General features: G+C 25.9%; 1 protein-coding gene across 1 annotated transcript in view; it reads left to right on the forward strand.

The window, feature by feature from the left end:
• Positions 1-2,340: 2,340 nt before the first annotated feature.
• LOC145837286 (exocyst complex component 5-like) overlaps positions 2,341-21,119 on the forward strand; it is a 27,577-nt gene continuing 8,798 nt past the window's right edge. The window contains exons 1-10 of the mRNA XM_082945091.1: positions 2,341-2,474; positions 2,905-3,075; positions 3,505-3,617; positions 5,834-5,969; positions 6,078-6,207; positions 6,703-6,812; positions 7,979-8,103; positions 8,709-8,829; positions 14,257-14,371; positions 20,613-20,734. Coding sequence (XP_082801217.1) covers positions 2,358-2,474; positions 2,905-3,075; positions 3,505-3,617; positions 5,834-5,969; positions 6,078-6,207; positions 6,703-6,812; positions 7,979-8,103; positions 8,709-8,829; positions 14,257-14,371; positions 20,613-20,734 — 1,260 coding nt within the window. The 5' untranslated portion in view covers positions 2,341-2,357. The remainder of the gene's footprint in view (positions 2,475-2,904; positions 3,076-3,504; positions 3,618-5,833; positions 5,970-6,077; positions 6,208-6,702; positions 6,813-7,978; positions 8,104-8,708; positions 8,830-14,256; positions 14,372-20,612; positions 20,735-21,119) is intronic.

Here is a 21,119-nt window from a genome sequence, read left to right on the forward strand (position 1 = left end):
AATTTATTTACGTATAATAATGTTTAAAATAATTCTGTTACATGAGTCAAACATTGTTTTTTTGTTATAAAGTCATTTAAAGCTTGTTATAACAGCTTTAATACTCTGGTTATTTTGGAATTGTGGTAGTTTTTTATTGGTTGGTTGTTAATAAAAATATTTTTTTTACACACATGATTCTTTAACTACTTATATTTTCAACAATTACAGTATACTATTGTGTTTTTTAATTAATTTATTATTATTCTATTAAATATTAAGTTTTTCACTATTATAATAAATGTTAAAAACACAATTTAGTAATATATTTATTTATAGTACATAGTTTTATTAAAACTTGTACTCTTCTTGACAACATTAAATAATAACATATATTGAAAGGCTTGTTTTGCTGGTATGGATTAAAGTATAAATTATTTGTTTAATTGTATTTACATAATTTGTTGTTATTTTTAAATAGTTTTCAAACCAAAGAATTTAACAAAAACAGTTAATTTTATAAATATGAATAAGTATAAATTGAGTAAAACTAAGCGTGAGTTAGGTTATGAAACAACTATGACAAAGCCTTGGAGCTTTCTTAATGATAGTTCCATTAAAAGTTTTGGACTTGAAAATAGTTTAAAATTATCTGAATTAGGTATTCAAAATCAACTAGTTTTCAATTCAAGTGGCACAAGATTTTATACTAATTCAATGTGTTCATTGTATACATTTGACGCATACAACTTAAAAGTTACCTCTCAATATCAATCACGCCACAACAAAGACCGTGTTTTATCTGGTGAGCGTGTAGCTTTAGTTGCAGATGTTGCAGCCAACCAATTTCATGACGATATTTTATCTTATAGCTTGTACCCAGAGTTAGTAATTTTCAACACACAACGAAATGAAGCTACCACAAAGATTGACTGTGGCATCACACAATGGAACTGTAACAGAGATTGCTTGATTCAAGCAAGCCAACACAGTCCTAATTTAGTTTACTTTACTATAAAAAAAAGTAAGACTAGGTCAGTGAAAAGCATTGATTTGTTAACAAACAAAATAAACCTACTGTTTAGTTTTCAAACAGAGTTTTATGACAGTATTTTCTTAAACAATCCGTCAGATAAAAGCAAGTTTGTTATAGTTGAAAATTATAAGCTTTTGTTTTTTGATACATTAGGAACAAGTAAAAAAGATAACTTAAAGCCTTACATGGAGTTTGATAGTGAAAAGCTAAAAACTACATCACGTAATAACAGAATAAGTTGTCTTAAATTTAATGCAAATGGATCAGAGCTTCTAGTTAGCATGGCCCACAGTTTTTTCTTTGTTTTGGACATTAATTCGTTTATTCCAAGTGTGATCAGAGACAGTAAAATTTACAAAGCTGAGTTTCTGAAAGACAATAAAAACTACATATTTGGATGCACTAATGAAAATCATGTTGTTATTTACTCAAGAGAGTCAAATAAGGTTATTAAAAAAATGGCACAGCAAAACAGTCCTTACAGTTATGCACTGAGTCCAACAGATTGTTTATTAGCAGTTACCACTGTTTCAGGCTATGGAAGAGATCTTTTTCCTATTATAAACACTTTTAGTCCTCTTGGAAACTGCAACACTTGAAGTATTTTTGGAAATTTAGCGATTTTTTAGTAATTAAAAAAAATTAGAAAATTTTAATTGAAGTTATTTTAGCTGCTCATGTACAAAGTTACTTTTGTATTAAATATAATTGAAGAAATAACCCTTAAATATTATTATAGAGTTGTTCATAAAAATTAAATTAAGTAACTCATTTTGCTCCATCTTCAAACTTAGTAAAAATAAGTCTAAATTTCTATAAACTTATTTAAAAAAATATTGACTTTACCTTATCAAATATTGATATCTTCTATGAATAAATAACTTAAAGTTTTATGTCTAACTCAGTGCTTACTTACTAAATTTTCTTGTACTCAGTAATATAAGTTGTTTAAAAAAAAATTAGTTTCAAATTTTTATAATGGCTGTTTAAAAAAAAATTAATAAAGTTTATACTAGTAAATATTTTTTATAATTAATAGTTTCTTAGTAAAAGTGTTTTTTTTTTAAATTTATAGTTTTGATGTGCTTTATAATTCTTCTTATAAGAGCCAATATTAATTTTTCTAAAATAAAATGTTGGACTTCTCTATGGCCTTAAGTAAAACACTGACTTTGACAACTTTTTCATTGGATAAGAAATAAATAGATTGTTATTTATATAAAAAATCTATTCGTTTATACACTGAAAGAATATTTATCTTATTGACTTTGGCAAATTTAGTTTGCTAAAACATCATTCCAATTAAATCTTAACAACTCATTTTAGTTGTATTTAACAAAAAATGGCATCAGCAGAACTTTTTGACGATCCTTTCGATGTGGAAGAATATGTTGAGAGGTTAGCATGGAGAACTCCAGGTGGTGGCAAGAAAGATGGAGAAAAAGGATTTGATCCAATGGTATGTTATGTTTGTAGCACTGTAAAACTAGTTTGAACATTCAAACATTTGAATGTGGTTTAAGTCGATTCGTATTAATTAAAAAAATGTAGTTAAACATTTGTTGTGATACTAAGTAGTGTTACAAAAAACTTATTTTGGAAAAATATGTATGCTTGTCATTTTATTTAAATATAAAATTATAACAAATAAAATTTGTTTATTTAAAATGTATATTTAATATATATTTACTTAAGTTATCATATGTTATATTTTATTTATAAGTTTTAATTAAGATTTAAGTTATTTATACATATCTAAACTAAAACAAAAAGTTTCATATTTTCAACTGTTTCTAAATATATTTTTTTGAAGTAGTTTAATTTTATACATATTTTATAAATGAAAATAATTTAAATGGGAAAGAAAAGTGTGTAATATTTTCATTCAGAAATTGCATGATGAGTTCATCGCGCATATTAACGAATTGAAAGTTCTGGACGGAAAACTTCAAAAGAAGGTGAAGAGACTGGAAGAAGATTCTCAGAGAGAGGAACAAGCTCATGTTGCTAAAGTTACAGAACTTCACAAAAGCAACCAAACTGCCTTCACTCACTTGCAAGTTAGTTTTATTTGAAATATTCGGTTTTGTTGTGTTAGTAAATAAGCAATTGTTTATTTTGAATAAGTTATTTACAAAAAGTTATGTACTTAACATTTTTATGCAGTGTGTTTACCTGCATCGATCTATAAAATTCCTTGTTTACGATTTGTTAAATTTCAATATTTTAAAGTTTTAATTTCAACAAAGAATAGTGATTAAACAAGTTCAACTAAAAACTGTCAATTATTATCATTTAAAATTGTCACCTTGGTTCTTTCATATGTACTATAATAGTAAACAGTTTTTTAAGTTTAATTCCTTTTAAAATAGTACAATTTTGTAGAGAAAATAAGTTAAATTCAGATTTTCATGGCTACTATATGCTGAGTATTTTGAAGTTTTATAAATTAAATTAAAATCTGCCTCTAAAAATTACTTATATTTTAGTCGCTAGAAAACAGAATAAACTACGTGGCAACGAAAGTAGTGCACCTTGGTGACCAGCTGGAGGGAGTGAACACTCCCAGAACACACGCAGCTGAAGCTCTTAAACTAATGAGGTACTTTTTTAGTATGTCAGCTTTTTAGTAATGTTAGTATTTTATAGTCGATTAACATGTTACAATGTATATTGTAATTCAAGTATTTTACTTACTGATGTTTTATTGGAAAAAATGTGTTGAAGGTATTGAAACTCTAAAACAATTCCGATTTCTAGATACAACTAATATAGACAATAGAGCTAAAAATAACTTAATCAAAAATAAAAAATCAATAAATATGCAGTTTTATTGTTATAATTTATATGACAAAAGTACTGTTTTACAGTACATCACGAAATTCTATTGATATAAGACTTGTAGTGTGCTCAATTTTTTATTGCTTATTTAAACATATTTTTACGTTTTACTAAACAATATGTTTTACAACCTTTTCCTATATAATAAGAACATAATCTAAGCATGAAGTAATAGTACTTTCGGTAAGTAGTTATTTAGTAGCAGTTGTAATCCAAGTAAAACATGCTAATTTTCTTTCTATAAATATTTAAATGTAATTTGTTTCTTATTTACGTATAATATATAATATTGAGTAATAAACAATTGAGTAATAAACTCAAATAAAGGAGTTAAGATAAAACCTATTTCTGAATAATCAAATACTATTAAAAACCTGTAAAAATGTGATTTTTTTACTAACAATTTTTAGTAGCCCCCATAACTATATGTATAGAGCTTTTTTTAAACATACTTGTAGATTTAGAACAAATTAGATTAAGTGTATTTACTTCGTAGATATTCATGTTCTAATTTTTTTTTTGTATTTTTTGCATAAAATCTTTAAGGCACGATTCTCACTACAACAAATAAACTTAACAAAGTATATTTTTGATATTTGAAATCTTTAATATATTGTTAATCTTCATTAGTGGTTTTTTGTTAAAGCAGTTACAAAATTTTCACTTAAAATTTTTTAGTTTAAATATTTTGTAATAAATTTGAATTCTTTTATTTTTAACTTGTGGATACAATGCTTGAAAGTTTAAACCGTAAAAATTTACTGTTCAAAATAATTGTTTAATTTTTAAATATTTTCGGTAAAATATTAATACTTGAACTTTAATAATAACAAATTATACAGTATCTTTTTATTATTAAACTGACACATGTTTCTGTGTGTTAACGGATTAACACACTTCAACTGAGTTCTGTAAAAAATAAATACTGTAAGGAAAGAATAGAAGCTAAAGTAGATGTATACATGTATTTATTAAAATGAAAATAATTGCTATAGATTTTTAGAGGTTAATTGTTAATAATAGATAAAATACTTAAAGTTAAATCCGGTTGTTATAAAACTATATAATATTTGTAATTATAAGATGTAACGTTAAAAGGCGTTAAATCTTGGAGATCCTGATAAGCTAAGCTTATCGGAATATATACCACAGATGTTTTTGTGTCGAAACTTTATTCCGACTAACGGCGTTTCACTGCTCTCAAATAAATTTAAGAACAGATCTACGGAGTCTATAAAATACTAACACACATTAGAAAAGAAGCATGTATAATTATGTATAGTGTTTATGTGAGTAGTAACTATAAACGAACTTTATGGTTTAAAAACAAAGTTTGGAATAAAAACTAATAAAATAAAATAAAGTTAAATAAAAATAAATATTGGAACAAAAACTTATAAAATAAAATAAAGTTAAATAAAAATAAATATTGGAATAAAAACTTGTAAAATAAAATAAAGTTAAATAAAAATAAATATTGGAATAAAATAAATAATAAAATAAAGTTTGGAACAAAAGTTCGTTTATAGTTACTACTCACATAAACACTATATAATAATTAAACATGCTTTTTTTCTATGTGTGTAAATGTTTTATAGACTCCGTAGATCTGTTCTAAATTTTATTTAAGAAAATTTTATTTTAACATTTAGTATTTTATCTATTAATAACGATTATCTCTAAAAATCTATAGCAATTATTTTTATTTTAATAAACACATGTATACATCTACTTTAGCTTCTATTCTTTCCTTGCAGTATTTATTTTTTTACAGAGCTCAGTTGAAGTGTGTTAATCCATTAACACACAGCAACATGTGTCAGTTTAATAAAAGAAGGATATTGTATAATTTGTTATTATTATATATTCCTGTGAACTTGTTTCACTAGGATTTTTTGTTAACAAACACTTAAATTTATATTTTGAATAGTTATCTGAACTTTATGAATTACTGATTACTATTGACAACGTTTGCAGATATTTCGACGAGTTTTTGTCAGAAACTTTTACATCTCCCTTGTTCACTGACCCTGGAAAGAAAAGCGACGCGGCTGACATCATACACAAGTTGCATCTCATCGCACAAGAATTACCTTATAACAGATTCTCCGCTGTTTGTTATCTTTTTTTATTTTATTTAATAACCAATGCGTGTTTTTTAGTCTTCAAACGCGTCTTCAATGAGAAGTACAGCTCGATGAAAGTTTGATTGTAATTGCAGGTGAAAAGCAAGATAGTGTCCAAATACCACGAGATAGAACACTGTTTGCTTGAAGAATTCACAGAAGCACACAAGTCTGCAGACGGCGAACAAATGAAGAAGCTAGCTTCTGTGCTGTCACAATTTAAAGGTTTGTTTTAACGCTTTTCATAATTATTATTTTAAATAATATCTGTAATTTTTACAATAGTAAAAATAAAAAATGTTCTTAACACAAAATTAAATGTTATGCATCTTCTTTTAATTTTATCTTTAAAATAGATAGGTGGTTTAGAAAAACTGTATGTATTTATTTATTAATTCAATAACAAATCTTTTAATTTATACTTGTTTATAATAACTTTTTGACGGAGAAGTCTTTTTTATTCACATTTATATTTTTATCAATATTTATTATGTAAATAATTTTTAAATTATTTATTTTTATAAGCTAATTGTGATTGTTAAGTTTTTGTTCGTTTTTTTATATTTATTTCTATTATTGCTATTGTGCATTTAATTTTGATAGACAATACTTGTCTAAAAAAAAACTCAATTAAATCTGGTTTGTATGCATTTGAAATACACTGAAATGATGGATTTTAAAATATTTCCTTGTTACTTTCAAACTAGATTTTACTTACAGGTTATCAACATTGCATTGAGGCGTTTATAAACGAATCAATAAGCACTGGTTTCGTAGCAAGAGCTGATATTTTTGACGAGTCATTTAATCTGTGCAAAAAAGTTAACCCTGTATGTTTTTTTTATATAGCTTTCATTTTTTTTGATTGCTAAATCTTTAACCAGTTTTACTTTTTATTTTATAAAATTACTTTTTCTCTGGTTTAAAGTTTACAATATGATTTTGGCTATAATAAAATTCACCTTGAACCTCTGTGAATGAGGTTAAATGTGAATTATACTTTAGTCAGTATTCCAACAATCAGATAGCTATTTATTGTAAAATACATCGTAGTTTTGTATTTTAAAACTAGTCTATGATCAAAAGTATATGTTTTTCAGTATTAGAGAATTAAAAAAGAAATATTATATAACTTTAACTTATTAATAATGAACTTCACCACACGACTATTAACAACAGTATCCGAGGCAACCTACGATCGGTTTTGTCCTTATTAGGACTCATCAGGCAGGCATAGTCTCCAGAAACCGCTGTTGAGATATAACCAAGCGGGCTTAAGTCCATTAGCACTGAAGCGACCGTTTGTGGGTAAAATACGAAAAATTGACGCAGCCCACAAACCCAAGGAACTGTTGTTAATGGTCGTGTGGTGAAGTTCATTAATTATTATTGATGGCGGGAAATATCTCAAACTTGTTTGATGATGGCCGTAATAAGTACTAACTTTAACTTAAAAAAGATTGACAATTTTTTTATAACTGAATTTTTATAAACTTTAAAAAGTTAGCTCACAAATTTTAAAAATATATTTTTCAATTACCTGAAAATGATGAAATGAAAAGTGTTAAGATATTCTTAGTCTATTTTTATAAATTATATACATTTTTACTATGATTAATAACTTTATTAAAATGTAACATAAAGCTACTTAAAGTTATTTGAAAAAATTTTATAAAACTTCTATAATTGCAAAAATTTAAGCATTCTGATTAAGATTTAGTAAGTTTTGTAATTATTAAAAAGAATATTAAATATTGTTAAATATTCTTATTTATGTTGTAAATCTTAACTTTATTTTTTCAAATACTTTTATTTAAATTCAAAGTTAGCAATATATATTTTAGTGTTAAAACAATAAATAGTATTTTTATACATTTCTATTAATAATGAAAGCTTTGGCATTATCTAAAGAGTTTTAAAATAGTATTGAAAAGAAATAACTTAGTAATATTTTTCTGAAATAAACAAAGCTTTATATGTATACTTTGTTTTTTAGTTGATTATCGAAACTTTTTCCACTCCTGAGCAAGTTCTGGGAAAGTTGGTGCAAAAAATTTATCACTCTAAGCTGAATAGTTATATACACAACAAACTCGAAGAAAAGCAAGATAATACTGAAAAGTCAGTTTATATATTATATATATTGAATATGAATATCGTTAAAAAGCTCATAAATGAAGTTAAATAATTAAACTAAAAAATAAAAACGATGTCAACAAGTTTGTTTAAAAAAATGCTTCAAGAATAAAATAATGATGTTAAAGTTAAATAACTTTTGATTTATTAACAAATAAACAATTTGAAATATTTACGAACAATTTTTCACTAAAATATAAGCTATAATAACTAAAAAAAAATTAAAATTCATTTCGAAAAGAAAAAGGAAATTAGCTTTTGATTTAAGTTCAAAATGATAAAATTTGTATTAAAATAAATAACAAAGATGTAAGATTATTTTGAAAAATTGAAAATAATGAAAAAATATTCTAATCATACCTAATCTAAATAGTTTTAAAAACTTTGGTATATATAAGAGTTTAAAATTCTATAACCTATACTACTTCAAATATATTAGGTTGTATTTTCCTTATTTAGATAACTTTTTCAAATATTTTTATTGCACTTATTTATAACTACTCAAAATAGCGTTAAAGACTTGTTTTTGTTAAAAATACAGTGTATGTTTATTTACAGTATTGTACTGTTGATATCAATAAATTTTACAGGTTCTTACAAACTTTGCAAATTTTGTACGGCAAAACAACCGATCTTTCTAACAAAATTTCCCAATTCAATATTGGTTCTGATTCGAATTTTCTTCGAAAATTAACAAAAGGAATTTTTGAGGTTGTTTGTCAATTATAAATTTTTATGTAAAAACTATGTTGACTTTGTAAGCTTAAACGTCTTTCACTATTGCTTATTTTTGTTGAACAATATAATTACATATTTTAAATAATCGTATATAAAAAAGTATTTTTATCTTTTATAACTGTGCTTATTGCAGTCATAAAAAACGCGGTTATTTTATTTAAATTCCTAATAAATTTTAAAGTGATAGAGTAAGTATCTATTTGAAATATTTTAATACTAGTTATAAAATTTTATCTGTTGTGTTTATTGACAACTGAATCAAAACTTACAAAACTAAATATTAAGTAAAATAGTTTGCTTAAACATCTTAGCTATTTCTTGTATTTTGTATCTACGCTTATAAAACTAAAATACAATATTAGCACCAATTGTAAAGAATTATTTTGGTCAGGTTACCTTCTAAGACTTCTGTTTATGCGTATTAGAGTGCTTTAATATCAAGATCCCTTGCTGTTTTTAGTTAGTCTAAGCTTTGAGGTAGTACTTGTCTAAGAAATTTTTTTTTTTTTTTAAAGTGTTTTCTTTTGGGAGCCGATCATTTCTAACCCGCTATCATTTCTAACCCGATCACTTCTAACCCGATCATTTCTAATCCAATCACTTCTAACCCAATAACTTCTAATCCGATCATTTCTAACAAAATCATTTCTAACCCAATTTAACCCAATAATTTCTAACCCGACCATATCTAACCCGATCGTTTCAAATCCATTCTACTTGTTTATTTTATTTTTATTTTTTAATCTGGATTTCATGCAAAATCAAACTAGTCATAGTAAAGTTATTAAAATTTTTATATTTTATTTTTAGCTTTTTTAAAACATTATGATTTTAATGTGTTACGTAAAACCATTATTAGTATAAATTTTTTTAGGTATAACCTATATATTAAAACAGTTATGTCATTTAACAAACTGCAAAAGTATGTTACGTCGATAGATCGTATTGATTTCACATCATTAATAGATTCCTACTTAGTCCTATAGCAAAAAAAGTCGCTGATAATTAAACAGACATGTTTATTTATATAAAAAGTCCGAGGTTAATCAAATCTCGCCCAGGTAATCTTCTTTAAAACCTTCACTTAAATCTATATAATATACAAAATGTTTCAATTACGACTTAAATTAGTATTTTAGATGACAACAATTTCTTTAAAATTTACTTTTTTATGAACAGTTGAAATAACGTAATTAAAAAAGAATTAGATACTGCAAAAACATTTTGAAATAGAGTAATAAATTATTATAGTTAAGTTAAGTATAACTAGGAGCAGACGTTTATAAAAACTCCATCAAGTTCTTTGTTTTCTTTAATAAACTATTTTTTAGACGATTATTACACGCAACATATTTACTTTTTATTCTTTACAGTAAAGCCAGCTTGAAGTCTATTGACTTTATTATCGGTGTTTTTTTGCACCTCTAAATTTCTATAAATGTCAAAATTTTTTCTTCATTAAAAGTTAAAACATATATTAGAATTTCACAATACAAACAATTTTTTTTATGTTATTATAAGTCTATAAGTTATATAAATTAATCAAATAACTTATTTCATATTTAATTATCGCTAAATAATCTAAAGTTTTTGTGTTTTTGGAAACCTGTGATACAATAACGTTTAAAAGATATCAAGAACTTTTTTAAAGAAGTTTCTACTATTAAATGTTAGAAACTGTTTTTGCAATTTTAAATTTTGAAAACTTTTAAATTTTCATGATAAATGTAAGCTTATTTTGCTTTATATACATTATATTTTGAAAGAAAAAAAAAAAAAAAAAATAAATTTTCGACACTTAACTTTTCTAGTTAAGTTTGTTTTATAATATATCTTATTTAATATTTAAATATAATTTACCATTACGTAAAAAAAGAAAATTAAATTTAAGTTCTAGTAAATGACAGGTTCTAAATGTTAAAAAAAACGTCTAATTCTACTTTTGACTTATTAAATAGTATACACTTTCATTTTAAGAACTTAGTATTTAATAATGATAATTTTAAATGAAATCACCATACTAATTACGATTACTAAATTTTACTAACTGTATTATTTCAAGTTTCATATATTCTGATGTTAATATTCTTAAAAAGTTGTATGTTATATTAGTTTGCCCTAAATTTGAATGCAACTTGCCAATCTGGTCTCCATACTTGAAAAATATATATTAACCATATAGGGTCTCTTCAAAGAAAAAGTACGGAGTAGTCTTTAAAGGCTGCAAAACTCATTATATTTCTTACATTGACGACTATCAAAACTTAATATTTAATTTTTAGAATTCAAAAGACTTATACTTTTCCTAATGCTTTTTAAAACTAATTAACTAGATTAATTTATAAGCCATTTTTGAACCTTATCAAAATAATTAATTACCACGAAAACAAATCAAAAAATTCATGCAGTCATAATTATCTTTCAGTTTAAATGTGGAATTTGCTTTCAAACAAAACAAATTTTTTGAATAATTTTGATTAAAGTTTACTTGATTAAGATAAGATACTTTATATTAGAAACTATCAGTAGTTTGACATGTATTTTTAACTTATAAACCATTGATTTAATATGTAGAATTTGGTTCATTCTATAGTTCGTTTTATTAGCAGCGCCTTTCCTCTGTAAATAATAAACCGTTTTTCAATATTTTCGGTATATATTTATTTGACCTGTATTCTTAATGTGCTTTGGACTTTAAATTTTTAATATAGTGGTTAGTCAATGCACTTAAATAACTGATTTTTTTACAATTGTGAATACCTAAATTCCAATATTGTTTATTTTAGTTGTATCGATTATGCTTTGGCAAAGCGACAAAAGTAATTTATAAAAAAACAATGAAATACTAAACGCTTGCACAAATGTACAGAACCTTATTCTAAAAGTCAGGAAGTGTATATCCGGTTGATGTTTGAACAAGAAAATTTTTTAATCATGAACTTTTGTAGGTTGTTTGAATTCTGACATTCTAGTATGTTCTAAATGAATTTTATAAAAGTAACCATGAACCTTATTTTAATGAAGAAGTGCGTGATTCAGACTAGTTTGCTGATTGCTGCACTAAAATCATTGAAATAATTTACTAAATCGTCTCAATATGTGTTGCTGAATTTTCAATAGAAGATTTTTTTGTTGAAAAGATATTGAAAGTTAATTCTAAATTAAAATATTGTGCAGTTGTGTTTGGTACTGATCGATGAAATAATTGATATTAAACTTGCTTGTTATGAAGTTAAAACCAAATTTGTTAAAAACCTTCTCCTTCAAATCTTAAATAAGTCAATTAGTTACATACTAAAGTGTTGATTTCTTTTGCTGTTAATCTATAAATATTAGATTAAACTGTAGTTTTTGATTTTAAGGTATATAAATTTTCGTCTCTTTGTTAAGTGTCATTCAGTTTAAGTGGCCCAGGTTTTGATGCCTGGGTCTAGCGTAGGATAACAAACATCCAATAGCAATGAATATAAAAAGTTAAGTTTTTACAAAAGCTTTCTGAACATTAAGTTTTATTTTCAACAAAATAAACAAAATTTTATTAAAAAACAACTTTGTTGGGATTATTTTGTACTTAAAACAAACCCTTATTTTAAAATATTAGTAAACAAACATATTAATACAGATGGGGTTAATAATTGTCGGGTTAGAAACGATTGGGTTAGAAATTATCGGGTTAGAAATGATCGTGTTAGAAATGATCGTGTTAGAAATGATTGGATTAAATCGGGTTAGAAATGATCTTGTTAGAAATGATCGGGTTAGAAGTGACCGGGTTAAAAATGATCGGGTTAGAAGTGATCGGGTTAGAAGTAATCGGGTTAAAAGTGATCGGGTTAGAAGTGATCGGATTAGAAGTGGTCGGATTAGAAGTGATTGGGTTAGAAGTGATTGGGTTAGAAGTGATTGGGTTAGAATTGGTCGGGTTAGAAATGATCGGGTTAGAAATGATAGCGAGTTAGAAATTAAAGTAAACCCTTTTTTATAATGATGCTACTTTGGTTAGGTGTTTAAGCTTGATAACCAGCAAGTTTTTAGCTTTTTCAACTAATAAGAATTTTTTTTTTTTTAAATGATTTATATAGAGCAAAATAAATTTATCTTTCTTTTTTAGTATGTTGGATTTCAGGTATATAGATCAAAGTCAAAAACCATATAATGTTTTTATAGGTTCTGCAAACTAAATGGTGCTAGTTCATTTAATAATTATTTTCTGCTAATGTTTTCACTAACTTTAAAGCTTTTTATAAGTTATTTTTTAACTAGAAAAAATCTCACTAATTTTAAATTATTTGTATAAGATAATTTTAGCTTAATAGTATGATTTTTTTTCAAATGTGTTAATTTTTATCGTGAAAGCTCAAATTGAAAAAAATATGTGTTTTTTTAACAGAACTATACATTTAAAAAAATTAAAGTATAAAATTGATAGAATTAAAGTTTTAGAAGAAAATTATTGTTTAACATACTTAAAGTTTTTCAAATAAAATAGTGCAAGTAAACTTATACAATTTTTTTGAAGATGCTTATACATAATTAAATTTTTTTTTACAAAAGATTATGTTCTATGAAAAGTATTTTACTGATCATTCGAATGTGAATAAATAATTTAATATATTTACTTCTAAAAGGAGAGCAAATATAATATTTATTTAAAAATAATTCTACTCTGAAAACAATGTTTTGCTCTAAGAGCCTGTTATTCCTTATAACAAACAATTTATGTTTAAATCCTTAAACCTTGAAAACGCATGTTTATCAATAATTAATTTTATAGTCACATAGCACCTAACTTACATCTCTGGTTTTAAAAATTACAATTTTATCATTTATTACTAAATTAGCTACTTAACTTTCAGTTTAAGATAAGATTTTGATTTGTATTGCTTACTTTTGTTTTTGTTTTTATCAACATTTTGACTAATTTCTTAAGTAACAAACCATTTTCCATGACTTTTAGATATATATATATTTTTTCAGAATTTTTAGTTTTATAAGCACTGACGATCTTTTTTAGCGAAAAAGTGTTTGAAGAAAAAACTAAACGTTAAAGTATAGTAGAATTACTTAATACATGAAGCTTTTAATATAAGTACCAGTATAAATTTGAAAAAAAGACTATACTACCTATTTAATTTGTAAAAAAGTAGATTTGAATGGTAAATTTTAAATATATGTTGCAAAAATCACAAACTTTTTTTATTGTTAAATCAAAAATTTGAAGTTTTTACTTGTTGTGTTTTAAATAACTTTAAAGTAAAAACATTGCACTGAAGCGATAAGCAAAATAAAACTCAGTTAAAAAGTAAAAGTATTTTTTCTTGCGTCAATAACTTTACCAGTGTAGTAGTACAGTCATAAAGACTTTTGTGGTTTTAAAAAATAATTTTAATTTTAATTTAGCCATTTTTGGGAAATTACATGGACAAAGAAGAGAAATTTCTCACCGATAAGGCAACTTTTATACTCCAGAGGTTCTATGATTCTAAAAATCACACTAAAAAGCCTATGCAGTCAGGTAGTTTGTCTTCTAGAAAGTAATATCAGACAATATTTCCCAAATAGGTTTTTAATTTAGCTTAATAATGTATTATTACTAAAAATTAAAGAAAAACGTTTTAGGTAATTTTGTTACACATTTAATTTTTGAATCTTTTTTTCTTTCCTTAAAAGTTAAGGTGTTAGTTGTGTTTAGTTAAGTTTGTAAAGTTGTTCTTTTAACTAGTTATTATTTAAGGGAACGGGTCAAAATTGCACGTGGTTACTAAATTGCCCAAGGGGACTAAATTTCACGAAGACAAAATTGCACGAAGACAAATTTCACCAAGGGTGAATTTTGCACGAGAGTAAAAAACAACCGAATTGTATATATATATATATAGATTTATATTTATCTAATTATATAAAAACTATAATTTAAACAGCTGTTTCACACATTGAAATGTAAAATTTCATGTGATCATCAGTAAGTTACAGTTTATTATAATAGTGAACAGAAATTTCGATTTTAAATTTTTTTAATAATTGTGACGTAGTAATGGTACAGTTTATTGTACGATTAGCTGAATTTGAAATACGCTGTGAATGTTATTTTATGATTTTTAGGAAAGTTTAAGAAGGTTATTTTGGAAAAATGTTTTAACCTATTAGAAAAAATTTTTTAGGCTGTAGGGAAAAATGTTATAAAATACTCGTGTTTGCCGCTTCGATTTTATTTTGTTTTAATATTTAGTTGGTTTTAATTTTGTTAAAAAAGTATTTTTGATAATGGATGCATATGTTTTGTCTTACGCTTTTCTTGTTTAGTGTTACGTTCTTATCTGATTTTTAATAATCAAATTTAAGTTCCATATGTAATTCGCTAGTTCTGTTGTGTGTCTTTTGTTAATATTGTTGAATGATGATTTGTGGTTTCTGTATCTTTGTTTAAAGGAAACTAGCGAATTACATATGGAACTTAAAAGATAACAATACAGACTACAAAATTAAATGGGAAATATTAAACAGGACAAAATTAAAATTCAATACTAAATTCGGCTGCAAACTTTGTAACTTAGAAAAAATAGAAATCGAAAAATCAGATAAGAACGTAACACTAAACAAGAAAAGCGAAAGACAAAACAAATGCATCCATTATCAAAAATACTTTTTTAACAAAATTAAAACCAACTAAATATTAAAACAAAATAAAATCGATGCGGCAAACACGAGTATTTTATAACATTTTTCCCAACAGTCTAAAATTTTTTTTCTAATAGCTTAAAACATTTTTTCAAAATAACCTTCTTAAACTTTCCTAAAAAGCATAAAATACATTCACAGCGTATTTCAAATTCAGCTAATCGTACAATAAACTGTACCATTACTACGTCACAATTATTATAAAAATTTTAAAATCGAAATTTCTGTTCACTATTATAATAAACTGTAACTTACTGACGATCACATGAAACTTTACATTTCAATGTGTGAAACAGCTGTTTAAATTATAGTTTTTATATAATTAGATAAATTTTCAGCTCCAATTTAATTTGTCGAGCACTACCGATCAGAACTTGTTATAAAACCTTTAATATATAGATTTATATATATATATAAAATAAGGTTAATATTCAAACTTAAACACCTTCTACTGAGCCCACTTGAAGGGCTTTTAAATAATTTATTGAAATGACGATTTTGAAAATGCTGGAACATATGTTTCATAAAGACAAAAAAGATTGTCTCTAATCTTTAGCCAGTTCAAATTTAAAATAAAAAGCACTTTGGTAAACAAAGATGCAAAAGTTTACAAAAAGAACAATATGACGTAAGAATTGAACATTGTACATTACAAATATTCAGTACAAAAATCGATCTACCATCTAATTAATCAAACAACTAAAATTAACGAAAACAACAGTTAATTGACTATAATATACTTCAAAATTTGTTGTATTTTAAAAGGAGCTTTTTCATATGTCGACAAGACGATATGAATTCACTCCTTTTATTTAAACAACCTTCCTTTTTTAACGCATACATAACGGCTGTTGATTCTTTTAATCACAGCCTACAAACAGGGTTGTTACCATCTGCTATTGGCTGTGCTCTTTTTATCACCTCCCAAGTTAATTTAAAATCAATGTTTTTGCGCTTAAGGCCGCAAACATACTTCAAAAGCTCAGTTTCATTTTCGTATACACCACCTTTAAAGGATTTTTTATGGTTAGCATACCGAAATCTGAATTGAGTGGAGCATAAACCGATGTAGAACTTCTTTCCAAGGTCAGAATAAACTGTTGCCTTGTAAATAATGTTCTCTGACCGGCAATTGCCCCCCTTCAAATTATATTTACAGCCACCAGCGCAATTACACTGATTTTTGATAAAATTACTTTTGTTTAAAATCCTTTGATGATGTGACTTAAACATTGATTTTAAATTAACTTGGGAGGTGTTAAAAAGAGCACAGCCAATAGCAGATGGTAACAACCCTGTTTGTAGGCTGTGCTTAAAAGAATCAACAGCCGTTATGTATGCGTTAAAAAAGGAAGGTTGTTTAAATAAAAGGAGTGAATTCATATCGTCTTGTCGACATATGAAAAAGCTCCTTTTAAAATACAACAAATTTTGAAGTATTTTATAGTCAATTAACTGTTGTTTTCGTTAATTTTAGTTGTTTGATTAATTAGATGGTAGATCGATTTTTGTACTGAATATTTGTAATGTACAATGTTCAATTCTTACGTCATATTGTTCTTTTTGTAAACTTTTGCATCTTTGTTTACCAAAGTGCTTTTTATTTTAAATTTGAACTGGCTGAAGATTGGAGACAATCTTTTTTGTCTTTATGAAACATATGTTCCAGCATTTTTAAAATCGTCATTTCAATAAATTATATTTATATATATATATATATAGAATTAAATTATTTAACTTGATAAATCAAATCTTTCACACTGAGCCCACCTTAAGGGCTTTAGTAATAAAAAAGGTTTATTTCAAGATGTAAAACTTAATTACTCGAGTTTCGTGCTTATGCATTTTAAACTTATTTTGAACTTGTTTTGAAGCTGATGAGTGCATAAGCACGAAACTCGAATCTTTTAAGTTTTACATCTTGAAATAAATCTTTTATGTATATATATATATATATATGTACATACGTAATACCTAATTTTGTATAATTTTATTGCTGTACTTACAAGTTTGCTTTTCATTGAATAAAACTTGGCTGAAGACGCGTATTAAACGCAGAAACAGCTGTCCCAAGCAAAAGTTTATTTTGTGTATTTTAATTTTATATTTGGCACCTACGAAAAGTGGAGAGCCTCTCTCACCATCAACAGACTTCAAAAAACAAGTAAGAAGTTTCTCGCTTTTTTAATTAAGCTGAGTCTCTAAAGTTTTAAAGATGATTAAAAGTATACACGACTTGAGACCTATAAACTTCAATCATTTATTAAAGAGCATACCAATAAGTAGTAGTAATAAAGAGTTCAAAATTAAAATGTACGAAAAAGTAGATAAACTGATAACTAAAATGAGATGGAAAGCATTCCATTTAAGAGATAAAAAACAGAAGCTAAAGTTTCAGATTATGACGGCTTATTTCCAACAAAAAAACGAGCTCCCGAGGATAAACTTTTGACAAATTTTGAAAACGACCTTTACGAGTTAATAAATAATTTAAAATTCCGAAAATACCAAAATTCTTTTACCCGCAAACTTAACAAAGACTTAAAGGAAATAAGGTCCACCAAAAAAGTTTTTGTTTTTGCAGATAAATCTCACAGCCTATACAAAATTAGTCCGGATAAGTTTAAGAAATTAATTACAGAAAACATCACATCTACATACAAAAAATCGGAAAAAAGTCTCATCGAAAAAATTAATAATGAAGCAAAGGAAATAGTTTTGAAAAACAAAATAAAAGGTAAAATTCCCAAACTTTCTCAACAACAATGTTACATTACTTTAAAAGATCATAAACCAAACTTCCCAACTAAACTAAGTTCTAGAATAATTAATCCGGCAAAAACTTTTATTGGCAAACCTGCAAAAACAAATTTAGATAAGATCAACAATTTTATAAGAACAAAAAGTAATTTAATACAATGGAAAAATACTTATGAGGTATTGAACTGGTTCAATAACTTAAGCAATAAATCAACTTCAAGGTTTATCAAATTTGATATAGTGAGCTTTTATCCAGCAATATCAGCATCAATTTTGGAAAACTCTTTCAAATTTGCTGCAGGCCTAACTAAAATCACGGAAAATGAAAAAGAGCTAATCAGACATTGCTGTAAATCAGTACTGTTCCACGAGGGTGAACCATGGTCGAAAAAGCATAACAAGAACAGTTTTGATGTACCAATGGAAAACTTTCATGGAGCAGAAATTTGCGAACTGGTTGGCCTATATATTTTAGATATATTGAAGAAGGAAAAGATTTTTAGAGATGGTAACTTTGGTATATACCGTGACGATGGTTTAGCAGTGGTGGACATTCTACCGGGACCAGATATGGAGAGAAAAGTCAAACATCTAAGAAAAGTCTTTTAAAACATTGGTTTTGATGTCACCATCGAAGCCAATCTGTTTGTAACAGACTTCTTAGATGTTACTTTAGACCTTCAAAATGAAAGTCATATGCCGTATAGAAAACCAAATGCGCATACGGTTTATGTGAATAGTAAGTCAAACCATCTAGAGCATGTGTTAAAACACATACCGGTGGCAGTGAATAAGCGCCTCCAGAAGATTTCTAGCAGTCAAAGCATTTTTAAGGAAACAACCCAACAATACTAGGAAGCTATAAGAGAAAGTGGGTACGATCACGAGTTAGCCTATAGCCACAAAAGCGAGAAGGGTAAGAACAAGAAAAGAAGGAGAAGAAGTATTCTATATTTCAACGCTCCATTCTGCTAAAGTGTGGCAACACGGGTTGGGAAGCGCTTCCTAGAGATTGTGGAGAATAACTTTACTGAAAACCATCCATATTGTAAACTTTTTAACAGGAAGACACTAAAAGTGTCCTACTTCTGCATGCCAAACATGAAACAACTTATAATGGCACACAATTGAAAGATGTTAGACACGCAGGACAAAGAGAGGCGAATGTGTGACTGCAAAAAACAAGAATGCCCGGTAAATGGAAGTTGCTTAATGGAAAATATTATATATAAAGTTACAGTCATAACTGAAAACCAGACCAAGTTTTATGTTGGATTGACTGGAATATCGTTCAAGAATCGCTACACAAAGCACAAGTACAGCTTCAAACACGAAAAACATAAAAATACGACAACTTTATCGCAGTACATTTGAAAAATAAAAAATAACGAAGTTAATTTTAAAATTCAGTGGGAAATATTAACAAGAACGAAAAATAAATATAGTTTAAAAAACGGATGTAAGTTGTGTAATGAGGAAAAAATCGAAATTTTAAAAGTTAATAAATCAGAATCTCTAAACAAAAGAAACGAATTACAAACTGGCTGCATACATTATCATAAACAATTTATCTAAAAACTATGTTAATAATTTTGTCTAAAATCAACTATCTATTATTACGTAATACCTAACTTTGTATAATTTTATTGCTGTACTTACAAGTTTGCTTTTCATTGAATAAAACTTGGCTGAAGACGCGTTTTAAACGCAGAAACAGCTGTCCCAAGCAAAAGTTTATTTTGTGTATTTTACTGCTATATATGTATATATATATAATTAAGGAAAAAATTACTAAAAGAGAAATTTATTAAAAAAAAAAAAAAAAAAAAAAGTTTCTGACTGAGGGTAAGGGTTAGAGGTAGCAGTGATAGTAAAAATAATAATAGAAAAATAACTAATAAAAATTATTATTAAAAAAATTAATAGAATAAAATAAATTTATAAAAAAAAGCTACTGGTAAAAGTGATAGTAAAAAAAAAAAAGAATTAAAAAAGAAAAATAGAAATTAATAAAAAAAAAAATTCAACCGTGCAAAATTATCTGCTCATGCAAAAGTGACCCTTCGTGTAATTTTGTGCCCTCGCGCAAATTTGACAGCTACTTATTGTTTAAAGTTTATAGGCTCAACTTTACATAATTAAGTGAATCATCTAAACGAGTATAAAATATTTTTGTTTGATACAGTTTATAAAGTAAAACTTTTTTGATTATAATTGTTTAATAAAGCCGTACAACTGTCGTTTTAAAAACTTCTTATAAATCTTTTTTGTTGTTTTGTTTTCTCAAGTGAGAAAGTTTTTTTCAAGGTTTTTTTCAGGGTTCCAGGATTTGAAGGCGGTGATATCTGACAAGACGAACATCAGATTCGGATCTAACAACCCGGATGTGAAAAGCGGTGAAACCTACTTGTCACACGAACTCACCATCAACCTGCTTCAAGTTTGCTGGTTTTAAAGTTTATTAAAAGCTAATAAGTTATAAAAGTTATTAAAACTATGTTATTGTAAAAAAAAAAACAGAAATTAGTAGATTGATAAATATAGGTAAAATGTTGGAAGGCTTCAGGTGGAAGACTCAAATAATTAATAAATATTTAACAAGTACTGACAATTCTAATTAAAATTATTCAAATTTCAATAGTTCTGAGTAACTATTAATTACCACTTTTTATAAAAATTAAAAAGCATAAATATTTTACCATCATAGTTTTATTAATTAGACCTACAAGAGCATATTTTATTAAAAAATTAACTATTTTTTGAGATATGACTATAGTATATTAAGTTTTAAAATTTACTAAAGTGTAGTAATTTTCTCTCACTTA

Source organism: Thalia democratica, chromosome 5 (genome assembly GCF_965202585.1).
Source record: "Thalia democratica chromosome 5, ktThaDemo2.hap1.1, whole genome shotgun sequence".
Classification (NCBI taxonomy): domain Eukaryota; kingdom Metazoa; phylum Chordata; class Thaliacea; order Salpida; family Salpidae; genus Thalia; species Thalia democratica.